Raw genomic sequence first — 15041 nt, forward strand, 5'->3', positions numbered from 1 at the left:
ACAGGTAATTATATAAAAACAACCTATAAAACAATTCCAGGGGCCAAATATTGCCTCTTAAAGGAAAAGAGGCCCTTATCTTGAATTTAGAATTTTTGGTGGTATTTTTGCCCCAAGCACCCATTAACCTCTGACCCTGGATAAGGTGAAGCAGTTGTGGGAGGAATTATTTTCCATTGGTGGTCTGTGCGACCAGATGAAAGAATAACATGCATAACTCGGCGCTCAGTTCTTCTCAATGTGTGGACCATCTGGGAACATTTCCGTTGGGTCAGGAGTTATGTAACAAACGTGCTAGCTTCATAAATGTTGTGAAGTTCCAACCAGCACCTTACAGAGAATTATGACTGATGCTGGAAACTGTCCACATGTCCTGCACAAACAGTGCTGTTTTTTACATTAAGGCGTGAATACAGAGAAAACAACAGCATCTAAAGAAACACCACGACCTGAAGCCAAAGCTCAAGCTCTAGGGAGGGGTCCACATCTGTTCATGTTACCACCGGACAAACACCTGCCATTGTCCATTGTACTGACCTCAAACAGGAAACAGCAACCACCACAGACATCCAAATTTACCTCTATCAGAAAAAAAAGACCTTATGGCAAATTCCTGAGAGAACTGGGATCAAGGGTGATGAATGGCACAGATAAACTGGGAGGGACTATAATTGATTAGAAGTAAAAAGAGACAAACAAAAGAGACGTGTTATAAGTGTCATGAGTATTTATTCATCACTGGGGGAGACTTTAGGGGTTAGTCAGACTCTGCTCACTAATGTAAACAAAGAGAAAGGGAAGCAGATTTCACAGGGAACGTTCACAGCCTCAAACGTGTCCAGGTTCCATGAAAACTCTTCCAGAGGGCATCCTGACAGAGGACAATATAGAGGTATGATAAAATGATGTTCATGTTTGCACAGAACCTTTCTGAGAGACTTCACTGATAATTTCTGGGATAGACGAGACACAGCACAAACCACAAAACACATGTCCCACACATCCAGCAGGAGAAGACAAAGGAGATTGTTGTAGACTTCAGGAGAGCACACACTCAGCACGTTCCTCTGACCATCAATGGTGCGACTGTGGAGAGAGTGAGCAGCACCAAGTTCCTGGGTGTGCACATCACAGAGGACCTCTCCTGGACTGAAAACACCGCAGCACTGGCCAAGAAATCACAACAGCATCTCTACTTCCTCTGCAAACTGAGAAGAGCCAGAGCCCCACCCCCCATCATGTACACCTTCTACAGAGGCACCATCGAGAGCATCCTGACGAGCTGCATCACTGTGTGGTATGGCACCTGCAACGCGTCCTGCAGAAAGACTCTGCAACGCATAGTGAGAGCAGCTGAGAAGATCATTGGTGTCTCTCTCCCCTCCCTCCAGGACATTTATGGAACACGTCTCACCCACAAAGCCCTCTGCATCACAGGTGATCCCACCCACCGGTCACACAGCTTCTTCAGCCTGCTGCCATCAGGGAGGAGACTGCGGAGTCTCCAGGCCAGGACCAGCAGACTGAAGGACAGCTTCATCCACCAGGCTGTCAGGAAGCTGAACTCCCTCCCGAACCTGCCCCCCCTCCCCTCTTCTTCCCCAGCACCACTGAACTATGAACCCCCCCACCCCCCCCCCCCCCCCCCCCACTAATTATATGATGACATGCACGAGTCACTTGTGCAGCATTGGTCTGCTCACTCACCGCTCACTACCTCATTCGGCATGGAACTACCTCATCAGTCAGTTAAATAACTGCTCTTGGTCACTTGTCACTTTAATCAGACTTAATAAGATATTTTTAATAAGTGATTTTTTTGCATTAAAAAATCTTTTAACTGCACTGTTGTTCACTTCATTGATTTGCACTATATCTGTCATTACCTTGCGCTGCTTTATTTAACTTTATTTTTATTTTATTTTATTATATGTCTTTTTTTATCATTCCCTTATTGTATAGTTGTATCTACATTTTATATTTGATCTAGTTATTTTTTAGGCTTTAATGTTAATGTTATCTGTATGCACCGGGGTCTGAGAGTAACGTAATTTTGATTCTCTGTATGTATGTACTGTACATGTGGAAATTGACAATAAACCAGACTTGAATTTAAAACACTGAGACACACCTTCACTCTGGGGACTCAGGTCTGTTCTAAAATGTCCATTCTCCCCTTCAGATCGATGTCTTCTCCGGATTAGAGCGACTCTTTATGTTCTGTTAGGAGGCACATACATTGCACAAAAGGACCTCATGAGCAGATCAAACATTGATTTAAGACACTTTTATCTTCTCTAGTCACTGATCATGCTGTGGGTCAGTTTACTTTTGTTGAAAACATTAACACTGAACAGAAAAGGAAGTTCAGGCATACAACTCAATGTTCAGAATAAATTACTCTGCAAAGAAAGATCTACAGTTGATAGTCACACCCATAAACACTTAAAGATGTGTGGTTATTTTTGCTGATGGTAGTTTCACTTCACGTTACCACAGAGCAGCTTCACTTCAGATCATTTCTCATTGTATTACTGAACCAGTTATGAAGAGTTTGTCTTTTCATATTTGTGGACTGAAACCGTTGAAGATGTTTGAGATTTTTGTTCTGTTTGTGTCTGTGGCGTCTGGTAGGTGAGTTTTGATTTTTTTTTTAATGATTTCAGTTCTTTCTTCAGATTCAGTGTTTGTTTTTTCTAAATGTGTTTTATATGAAACACTGAAGCTCAAACAGCAGCAACTTTAGTTTCAGTCGTGATGTGATTCTCATCTGAAGTTAAAGTGTGTTCTGAGAAATCTGCATTAGGAAATAAATTGTATTTAAATTCACCAGAAAAAAAAAGACTAAAGAGACTTTACCAACACAATATTATAAAACTGTAAATTTATTGTCTGTAACCACCCACTGCCACTTATTCTAATGACAGAAACAAGAGCAGTTAGAACAGATATATATGTGGGAGAGCCCTGCTATTGAGTAACTATTGAATTGCAATATGTAGCACTTTAAAGTTAATATTGAATCAAGACTAGTTAGCACATAATTAATAATTGAAATGGTTTAATAACAATATTTTGTTATGGTTACACTTGTTGATTACAAAATAGATAAAGGATTGTACAACATTTAGATAAGTGTACCCAACATGTATGTAAAATATTACCTGAGAGAGAAAGAAAGAGGGGAAGATGGAGAGAGGGGAAAAAATGGAGAGAGGACAGAGCCCCGAGAAGAGAGCGCCAACAAAGGATAGAGAGTGAGCAACCCTTGACCATGTGACTAAAAACTAAACGTGAGACACTCAAACTGACCAATCAGCAGATTTCAGCTTCTCACACTTCACACTTAACTCAAAATATGTTTGGGACAGGAAAACAGAAGTCTTTGTTAATTTTTGACCCTACAATTTCAAAAGTATATTTTTAGCTGTTTACTTTATTAAACCTTATTTTATAATCTGTTTATTTTTTATCAGAAGAACAGTTTTCTCTTTGTTCTTCAGGTGTGTTCAGTGCTTATGAAGTGAAGTCAGTGATGGAGGGGGAATCTGTTACTCTAGACATTACTGTTACTGAAATAAAGAACATTAATAGGATCATGTGGAAGTTTGGACAAAACAAATCAATCATAGCTAAAATATGTATAGGGTTCAGTAAGTTCACTCTATATAATGATTATACTAATGGGAGATTCAGAGACAGACTGAATCTGGACAATCCGACAATCAGACTGGATCTCTGATCATCACAAACACCAGAACCACAGACTCTGGACTTTATGAAGTGACCATCAGCAGCAGAAGCTCATAGACACAGATTCAGAGTTACTGTCTTTGGTGAGTCACAATCACACTGTCTCTCTGCTGCCAGTCTTCAAAATAATGATTGTTTATACACAAATAATTATATAATGAATTATAAAACAAGCAAATCATGATTAAGGCACTTTCCTTTCACCTCATTGTTTTTCTATTTGGTGATTTTTTTCTTCTCTAACAGTATAATCGTGTTAAATATGAATCTTAAATCTTGAGAAACACATTTAGATGTGGACTAACATTACCAGCATTAAAAATCAACTCTGTCAGACATGTTCAGATAAAACAACTATGAGATATGTGTTGATTTATTTAGCCTCTACAACACCAGACCCACACCAGACTCCTTCTCATCCTACATCACAGTCTCCTTCAGGTTCTCCATCACAGACTCCTCCACATTCTCCTTCACATTCTCCTTCACATTCTCCTTCACATTCTCCTCCACATTCTCCTTCACATTCTCCTTCACATTCTCCTTCACATTCTCCTCCACATTCTCCTTCACATTCTCCTTCACATTCTCCTCCACATTCTCCTTCACATTCTCCTTCACATTCTCCTTCACATTCTCCTTCACATTCTCCTTCACATTCTCCTTCACATTCTCCTCCACATTCTCCTTCACATTCTCCTTCACATTCTCCTTCACATTCTCCTCCACATTCTCCTTCACATTCTCCTTCACATTCTCCTTCACATTCTCCTTCACATTCTCCTTCGCATTTTCCTTCGCATCCTCCATCACATTCTCCATCACATTCTCCACATTCTCCATCACATTCTCCCTCACATCCTCCATCACATTCTCCTTCACATTCTCCTTCACATTCTCCATCACATTCTCCTTCACATTCTCCTTCACATTCTCCTTCACATTCTCCATCACATTCTCCATCACATCCTCCATCACATTCTCCATCACATTCTCCTTCACATTCTCCATCACATCCTCCATCACATTCTCCATCACATTCTCATTCACATTCTCCATCACATTCTCCTTCACATTCTCCTTCACATTCTCCTTCGCATTTTCCTTCGCATCCTCCATCACATTCTCCATCACATTCTCCATCACATCCTCCATCACATTCTCCTTCACATTCTCCTTCACATTCTCCATCACATTCTCCTTCACATCCTCCATCACATTCTCCTTCACATCCTCCTTCACATCCTCCTTCACAGACTCCATCACATTCTCCATCACATTCTCCATCACATTCTCCTTCACATCCTCCTTCACATCCTCCATCACATTCTCCATCACATCCTCCATCACATTCTCCATCACATTCTCATTCACATTCTCCATCACATTCTACATCACATTCTCCATCACATCCTCCATCACATCCTCCATCACCTCCTCCATCACATTCTTCATTACATTCTCCTTCACCTCCTATTTCACAGTTTCCTTCAGGTTCTCCATCACAGATTCCTCCACAGTCTCCTTCACCTCCTACATCACCTCCTGCATCACAGTCTCCTACAGGCTCTCCTTTACATCCTCCAGTCTCTGAATCTCTGATAGTGATGATCTCTTCCATTGTTGCTGGATCTCTAGGGATTGTGATTTTAATTGTGATGTTTTGTATCTGCTGGAAACACAGACTCAGGTCGAGTGAAATTTTTGAGTGAGTTTTATTTGTGAATGAAATCAACAATTTTCTTCATATTTTGATGAACATATGTTATTACAGTTCATGAAGACGAGACTCAAGCTGCAATAAAACTCTACAAACACACTGAACTGATGAAGGTAAGAGTCTCTGTGTCATTTAAGTGAAACTTACATTTATTCCTACAGTTAGCACATAGCAATATTATATTACAGTTTAAAATGTGTATCACTGCATACTACAAACCACTTCTCTAACTCATTACACATAAATGTGGCAGCGAGCAGTATATTACAGCATGTTTTGAACATGTTTTGTGGTTTAACAGTCAATCATGTTGTACTTGGTTTTAGTTTTTATTTTTGATCTTGTGTACCAAAAGATTGTTAATAAAAGTCCTAAAAACATGAAAGACACAGACTCTTTCCATTACACACAAACACAAAACACTCATTCAATTTAAGAAACACTGATTCATCCCATAATACTCACTGATTCTATCCCATAATACTCACTGATTCTATCCCATAATATTCACTGATTCTATCCCAAAATTTACTGCTCTGGTCCAATGCATTATCAATCCTTATAATGAATTTGCAGCATGTTTCTGTAATTAATTTAATATAAATGACTTTATTAATTTGTGTCTGTGTTACAGGAATCTGAAGTGACTGAAGTGATTTACACATGATTTACACAGAACAATGATCAAACTATCTGTGATTCTGTTTTCTCTATTACTGTTTCAAATATCATTGTAGATGGTAACACTTCTTACTTACTACATAACTAATAAGGAATTTTTGAAGAACTAACAGGTAATTATTCATGTGCCTTGTGATAACTTACCTTAGTTTTTATATTTAATATACAGTACTGTATGTGTGCCTCCTCAGCATACCACTGTCACTGCTGCGAGTAAGGACAGGAAGCAGTTGCGAGTAATTGGTATTTATTTGTAATGAGTAAAGTCCGACTGATGATGGTGGTCGACGCAGGGACCTCAATGGCAGCACAGACAGGTGAGGAGGTGCTTGAGTGCGCTGGTGGTGGTGGTAGTGAGGAATCCCTGATGATGACTGGTTAATCCAAGAGCGACCGAATGGGAACAAGTCACAATGAAACAGAGCTGGTGGAACAGCTACATGAAGCATGGAGGACCTACAAAAATGATCTGACAAACAAGAGACGAAAGACAGGGCATTAAGTAGGCTGGTGGAATGAGCTACAGCTACAGCTCAGATGATCAGCGGTAACACCCACATGAAAAAATCAACATGACGTAACGAGATGAGCAGGAGACAGTGTATTCATGAACCGTGACAGTACCCCTCCTCCTAAGGACGCCTCCTGGCGTCCCCAGACTCCCTTACCTGTCGATTGTAATCATCGATAAGAGAGTGATCCAGGATGTCTCTAGCAGGCACCCAACTTCTTTCCTCCAGTCCGTAACCTTCCCAGTCAACCAAGTACTGAAATCCGTGTCCCCTCCATCTAGAGTCTAGAATACGATTGACGGGGTAGGCGGATTAATAGGAGAATGAAATACAGGCTTTATTTAAGATACATGAAAGGTGGGATGAATTCTCCTGTACGCTGGAGGAAGTTTGAGGCGGACTGCCACCGGACTAATGATTTTGGTGCGCGCCACCACTTGGAGTAGAGTCTCGCGGGCTCTAGTCCAAGTGCGGTGACACCTCTGGACGAAGGCGTGAACAGAGGGGACCGCGACTTCGGATTCCAGACTGAGAAAAATAGGTGGCTGGTAACCTACACTACACTCAAACGGAGATAGGCCCGTAGTTGATATTGGTAAAGTATTGTGGGCGTACTCCACCATTGACAGTTGTTGGCTCCATGAGGAAGGATTCTTGGAAACCAAACATCGCAACACCCTTTCCAAATCCTGGTTGGCTCTCTCGTTTTGACCATTGCTCTGGGGATGAAACCCTGAGGACAGACTTACAGTTGCTCCGAGTAATCTACAGAATAATCTACAGGACACAAATTGGGGTCCCCTGTCGGAAACCACATCTATCGGGAGGCCATGTAAATGAAAGACATGATCTACGATGGTCAGCGCTGTCTCCTTGGCTGAGGGTAATTTGGGCAAGGGAATAAAGTGGGCCGCATTTGAGAACCGGTCCACCATGGTCAAAACTACCGTGTTGCCCTGGGAGGGCGGGAGGAGCGGTAATAAAATCTAGTGCGATGTGGGACCAGGGTCTCCAAGGGACCGGCAGCGGTTGAAGTAACCCATCAGGGGGTCGATTGGAAGTCTTACCAGTGGCACAAACCGAGCAAGCCAAAACAAAACTTTGAATGTCGCGAGCCATAAGTGGCCACCAGAATCGTTGCTTGACTAAGAATTTAGTACGGTTAACTCCTGGATGACAAGCCACATAAAAGCAATGCCCCCACTGAATGACGTTGGACCGTAATCCCTCCGGCACCAATAATTGATTCGGTGGGCACCCGGGCGGAGGCATTACCCCTTCTAAGGCCGTCTTGACCTTCGATTCGATCTCCCATGTGAGTGTGGAGACCACTAATGTCTCAGGTAAAATACACTCGGGAGTGGACGGATGTTCGGAACGGTCAAAAATACTCAACAAAGAATCGGGTTTAATATTTTTGGAACCCGGGCGGTACGAGAGAGTAAAGTCAAAATGTCCGAAAAAAAAGTGCCCACCGAGCCTGCCTGGAGTTCAATCTTTTGGCAGTACTAATATATTCTAAATTCTTGTGGTCGGTCCATACTATAAAAGGAACCCCCGAAGCTTCTAACCAGTGGCGCCATTCCTCCAATGCCATCTTGACTGCCAACAATTCTCGGTTACCAATATCATAATTGCATTTGGCAGGGGATAATCGATAAGAGAAAAACGTGCATGGGTGCACCTTGTCGTCTGAGGGAGAACGTTGAGATAACACCGCCCCTACCCCCACCTCCAAAGCGTCGACCTCCACCACAAACTGACGTGATGGATCAGGGGTGATCAGGAGCAGCTCTTCAGTTTGGCAAACACAGCCTGGGCTGTGTCTGACCACCTGAACGTAGACTTGGGGGAGGTCAAGGCGGTCAGAGGTGTGGCTAGTTGGCTGAAGTTGCGAATAAAACGCCGGTAGAAGTTGGCAAACCCCAGAAACCTCTGTAGGGCCTTACGGGAATCTGGACTTGGGCACTCTACCACAGCCTTAACCTTCTCGGGATCCATGCGTATTCCCTCAGTCGACACAATATACCCAAGAAACGGAACAGACTGTGCATGAAACTCGCACTTCTCCGCCTTGACAAAAAGCCACTCTAGCAATCTCTGAAGCACTCGTTGAAGGTGCTGCACTTGTTCCTGGAGAGAATAGGAAAAAATCTATATGTCGTCCAGGTAGACATATATGAATTGATCAATCATATCTCGCAGCACGTCGTTGACGAATGCCTGTCTTCCATTCATCCCCCTCCCTGACGCGGACCAAATGATAAGCATTATGTAAGTCCAATTTCGTGAAAATTTACGCTCCCTGCAACCTCTTGAAGGCTGAAGACATCAACGGCAGGCTGAAGGCTTAATGATTGTTAGTTAAATTAGTCACATCAATTCAGTATTCACAAAAGACTTTTAAAAATTACACAGATATTTAGTAGCTATTCAACTGTATTTTTCTTAAATATGATGACTAATTCTTCAGTGTTGGCTAATTTCCATATCGTGAAGCCCTAGTTTAGACACTCGGACCTTGTGCTGTATTTTGAGAGCAGTGAAAAAGTGAAAGTCAAAAAGTGACGTCCCATTCAGCCAAGTATGGTGACCCATACTCAGAATTTGTGCTCTGCATTTAACCCATCTGAAGTGCACACACACACAGCAAAATCCCCAGTGTTAATTTACCACTCTTGAGTGTGGACTCATATAAACACTAAAGCAGTGTTAAAAGTAACACTGAAGCAGAGCTGCAGTTAATGAGATAATTAAGAAGTTAATTGAGTTATGATTGAGCATTATTGAAGACACCTGATGTTAACAAGCAGAATCACCAAACGAGAAAAATCACAATTTGTGTATCACCATTATAGTGGTCAATGTTTGCTTTAGTTGGGATCTTGACCCTTCAGTTATTATCTTTAGATTTTATGTGGCTGTGGTGACTGAATTATATCATACAGACAGACCACAGCAAAGGCAATCATGTGTGCTATTGATTGTGATTTGAGCTATTTGTTATAGAGTGCCTGAATGCCTGAGTTTAAGTTTCTTTACTGCATACATAAATTAAGTGAAAAAGAAAAGTAAGCAACCCAGCATTTCTGACATAGTATGACATGTTTTTAATAGTTAGTTCTACATAAAAAAAAAAAGTAATCTTTTATTTGGACACACAGACATCAGGAATCAGCGTGAGCATCACAACAACGGTGACCATCAAAAAAGCATGTTGTAGCCAATAAAAACTCATCCATGGCTCCCATCATGCATTGCGGCATGAATAAATTATGAGCTGAACTGTCTTTTTAACTTTTTATTCTAACTATATATTATTTTTGCTGTTTTTATGTTCATTTTTTGTATCTAGTTTTGTGATGTTCAGAGTTGGTCTTTTTGTCTGAATATGTTGTTTGTCACCGTTGTTGAGATTCATACGTTGATTATTGTTATCTGTGTGTGCCTAAAATTAGAATTCTTTAATAAAAAAAAAATCAGAATCACTTGCAAGAGATACCTACAAAATGTATAGAAAATACAGATGTTTTCATTGTGGAATCAAAGCTGTGACAATCAATAATGGAAGTTTTACTTTGAGAAAAGACTGTAAATGAGTTCAGTGATTCATGTCAAACAACGATTACTAGAGGTGTGCGATACCGCTAGATTTGGTATCGATCCGATACCAAGTAAATACAGGGCCAGTATCGCCGATACCGATACCAATATCGATACTTTTTAATAATTAAGGTGGATGCGTCTTCAACCTAAATCTAAATGAATTTTCATGACTTTTAATTTGTTTTTGTGATTTGCATTTTGGGTTATTAATCAGTACTACGAAAGCTTTTGTTCAGAAACAACTTTTGGTTACTTCTGATTTATTTAAATAAACAAAGTTACAAAATGATTACTTCACAAATATAAAAAATGTAAAAACAAATTCTCTTTTCAAGTAGCATGTTAATAAAAAAATGTTTCTCCTCTTGTGCACTTCTTTTCAGGATTGTTTTCTTAAAGTCACAACGTTTTACTTCACAATTGTAAAACAAATTCTCCTTATACAAAATTCCTGAAGCCGACATCTTCCACTATGGAAAGAGGCTGCAGGTCCTTCACAATCATTTCTGATAGGCGCCTTGTAATATCCACTGCTCTTGGAGAATCAGTTATTGATAAAATAATAAAAAATAATTAATTCTGGTGCACATCTAGGTGAAGTTTAAATATAGAAACTAGTATCCCTTTCACAGCTAACACAAAAAGGGTAGATCGGCCTGAAAATACAGCCATACAACGCTCTTCTTTCTCTCCGCCTCTGACTGACTGCTGTTAGAAATGCGCGGCTGAGCGGTGCGCGCGCCTGACTGCTGGTGGTAGCGCTAGTGGTGAGTCACGTGACGGTACAACACAGGAGAGGGGGCGGAGAGCAGTGTCGAGCACGAGCAGCACTCTTAGAGCTTGCTCTGCTCTGTGACAGCAGCAGCATTTTGACAAACACGGCCAGGTGGCAAAACGAGAGAAACTGAAACTTAAGTATCGATATTTTCCCGTTGATATCGATCAATACCGATACCAACGTTGGTATCGATATTATCGATATTAGTATCGATCTGCCCACCTCTAACGATTACGTTAAAACATAATCATCAACACGCGATGATTTTTGCTCTTGGTTTGACAAACAAACTTTAAAAGTAAATAGTTACAAGCCAAGATCCCAGCTAAAGCAAACACTGAACACTATAATGGTGACACACAAATTGTGATTTTTCTCGTTTGTGATTCTGCTTGTTAACATCAGGTGTCTTCAGTAATGCTTAATCATAACTCAATTAACTTCCAAGATGACCAAGATGGCGGCGCGAACACATCGCGAGGCTCAGCGTCTCTCCAGTTTTTGCAATTTTGCAGTATTATTCCTGCTCATCTCGGGTCTGTTCGTACTGAACAGCTTTGCTTTAACATCATACACCCGACAGGAGCTTTTGGATATCGGTGAGGACTTTACCAGCAGTTTTATCACCAATCTTCGACTCATCCCTGAGATCGCTAGAACAACCGAGACTTCGCACTCTACCCGGCCGGGCGGAAGTGCTCGCAGGCGGCGTCGAGATCGTAAACAAAGGCGGGGGAAGCGCGGAGGTCTAAGAGCCAAGCTAAAGCTAACACCGCTCCGGCTCTCTTTACCCAGCATTTTCCTCGCTAATGTGCGGTCACTGGTGAACAAAATGGATGAGTTACGACTCCGAATCACCCACAGTAAGAGACTTATGGACTGCAATGTCATGGTTTTCACGGAAACATGGCTACACAGCGACGTACCCAACAATGCTATTGAGCTAGCAGGACGCTACACGCTCCGGGCAGATAGAACGGCAGATGACTCCGGCAAGACAAGAGGTGGTGGATTGTGCATTTATGTCAACAAAGCTTGGTGTACGAACACTGTCATTGTTGGGAGACACTGCTCAGCTAACCTAGAGTTTCTCATGGTTAAATGTAGACCTTTTTATCTGCCACGGGAGTTCACTTCCACCATAATAACCGCAGTCTATATTGCACCGGATGCTAATGCCAAGCTTGCTTTGAACGAACTTCATGCAGCCATTAGTAAACAACAGACTGCTCACCCAGAGCCTGCTTTTATTGTCGCGGGTGATTTTAATCACTACAAATTAAAAACAGTACTCCCCAAATTTCACCAGCATGTTTCCTGCCACACCAGAGGAGACAAAACTTTGGATCATGTTTATACAAACATCAATGGAGCTTACATCGCGAGCCCCCTCCCCCACCTCGGACAGTCTGATCACCTTTCTTTGTTTCTCACCCCTAAGTATTCACCCCTCATCAACCGTGTGAAGCCATCAGTGAGGACAATCAAAGTGTGGCCAGCTGGAGCAGACTCTTTACTTCAAGACAGGTTTCAACACACTGACTGGAGTATGTTTGCTTCACAGGCTGCCTGTGGCTCTCACACGGACATTGATATCTACACCTCCTCTGTACTGGATCACATCAACTCCACCATTGACAGTGTAACAATAGAAAAACAGATAACAACATACCCTAATCAGAAGCCATGGATGAACAAGGAGGTTCGACTTCTGCTGAAAGACCGCAACACTGCCTTCAGGTCAGATGACGCTCAGGCCTACAGTAAATCCAGGGCTAACCTGAAAAGGGGCATCAAAAAGGCCAAGTACTGCTACAAGCTGAAGGTAGAGGAACACTTTTCCAACTCTGACCCCCGACGCATGTGGCAGGGCATCCAGATCATCAGTGATTACATGTCAAGCAACTCCACACCAACAGTCACGGACGTCTCCTTCCTTAACGAGCTAAATGACTTTTATGCTCGCTTCAACAGCGACAGCAAGGAGATAGCCACCAAAATCTCACCCTCAGCAGACCACCAACCCCTTAAACTCACCTCCACAGATGTCCACACTGCACTGAGCCGGATCAACGCACGCAAGGCTGCTGGCCCGGATGGCATTCCTGGACGTGTGCTTAGGGCATGTGCAGAGCAGCTTGCAGGGGTCTTCACAGACATTTTCAACCTGTCCCTCACCCAAGCAACTGTGCCAACATGTTTTAAGTCCACATCCATTGTGCCAGTACCGAAACACTCCTCCCCAACGTGCCTGAATGACTATCGCCCCGTAGCACTCACACCCATCATTATGAAGTGCTTCGAGCGACTGGTCCTAGCACACCTCAAAGACTGCCTCCCACCCACACTGGACCCACACCAATTTGCCTACCGCAGAAATAGGAGCACAGAGGATGCAGTATGCACAGTGCTGCACTCTGCACTCACACACCTGGACAATAACAACACGTATGTTAGGATGTTGTTTGTTGACTTCAGTTCAGCATTTAACACCGTCATTCCCTCCAAGCTGACCACAAAACTTGAAGACCTGGACATCAACACCTCCCTCTGCAACTGGATTATGGACTTTCTGACCAACAGGCCTCAGCATGTTCGGTCAGGCCACACCCACTCCACCACCATCACACTTAACACTGGCATACCACAGGGCTGTGTGCTGAGCCCATTCCTCTACTCCCTTTACACCCACGACTGCAAGCCTGTGCATGGATCCAACTCCATCATTAAGTTTGCAGATGACACCACGGTGATTGGCCTCATCAGTGACAACGATGAGACTGCCTACAGGGAGGAGGTACAGCACCTGGCCACATGCTGCGCTGACAATAACCTGCTCCTTAACACCAATAAGACAAAGGAGCTCATTGTGGACTTCAGGAAGAAGAATGGAAGCACGCATGACCCCATCCACATTAACGGGCTGGCTGTTGAACGTGTCTCCAGCTTCAAGTTCCTGGGAACCACCATCTCGGAGGAACTGTCCTGGGCCACAAACACCTCCAACCTGGTCAAGAAGGCTCACCAGCGCCTTTTCTTCCTCAGGACACTGAAGAAGAACCAGCTGTCTTCATCCATCCTGGTGAACTTCTACCGGTGTGCGATCGAGAGCATCCTGACCAGTTGCATCACAGTCTGGTATGGGAGCTGCTCAGTGGCTGACCGCAAGGCACTGCAGAGGGTGGTGAAAACTGCCCAGCGCATCACAGGGACACCACTTCCTGCTCTTGAGGACATCCAGAGGAAACGCTGTCTACGTCGAGCTCGCAGCATTCTGAAGGACTCCTCTCACCCTGACCACGGACTGTTTAACCTCCTCCCCTCCGGGAGGCGTTTCAGGAGCCTCCGAACAAGGACCACAAGATTCAGGAACAGCTTTTTCCCTAAAGCTGTCTCCTTGCTGAACTCTGCCCTCTGACACCCCTCAATACCCCCACACCACACACATAGACTCCTCCCCCTCTTCAACACTGTGACTGATTTATTTATTTATCCACAACAAGCAAAAAACAGTAACTTGTTATTACTTGCACTACTGTCTGTTCATCCAGGAACACTGTACAATCCATTTGCACATTGTAATATTTTCTATGCACTTTACTGTCCATTGCATATCACACACATAAAATAACAGTCAGATTCATCAATGTTTCACATTCACTTTTCACTTCTACTTCATTCGTTTTATTTCGTATGGAGATGCCTCACTGAGTCTCGATAAATGCATTAAAAAAAAATACTGTTACTCACTGTTCATTTATCCTCACATGTGCTTACATGATTAAACGTATTTTAGTGAAGGCTTTAATTATTGTATATGTAACCCAGGTTAGAAATATAAAAACACAACCTCAAAAGAAAAAGAGAGAATCTTAAAATTACATTCTGTTACTTAACTAACCAATTTAAATGTTTAAAACGCTGTTTAATGTGAGGAGGAAAAAAAGAACACGACCCCTTTAAGAAAAACGCATGTGCTGAATAGGGAAGA

The 15041-nt window shown here is 42.6% G+C and overlaps 1 protein-coding gene across 1 annotated transcript; it reads right to left on the reverse strand.

Annotated features, from left to right (window-relative positions):
• Positions 1-4173: 4173 nt before the first annotated feature.
• LOC113040743 (ring-infected erythrocyte surface antigen-like) lies at positions 4174-5112 on the reverse strand. Its single transcript, XM_026199000.1, has one exon. The coding sequence runs from the start codon at positions 5110-5112 to the stop codon at positions 4174-4176; it is 939 nt and encodes a 312-aa protein (XP_026054785.1).
• Positions 5113-15041: the final 9929 nt, after the last annotated feature.

Source organism: Carassius auratus, chromosome 22 (genome assembly GCF_003368295.1).
Source record: "Carassius auratus strain Wakin chromosome 22, ASM336829v1, whole genome shotgun sequence".
Taxonomy (NCBI): Eukaryota; Metazoa; Chordata; class Actinopteri; order Cypriniformes; family Cyprinidae; genus Carassius; species Carassius auratus.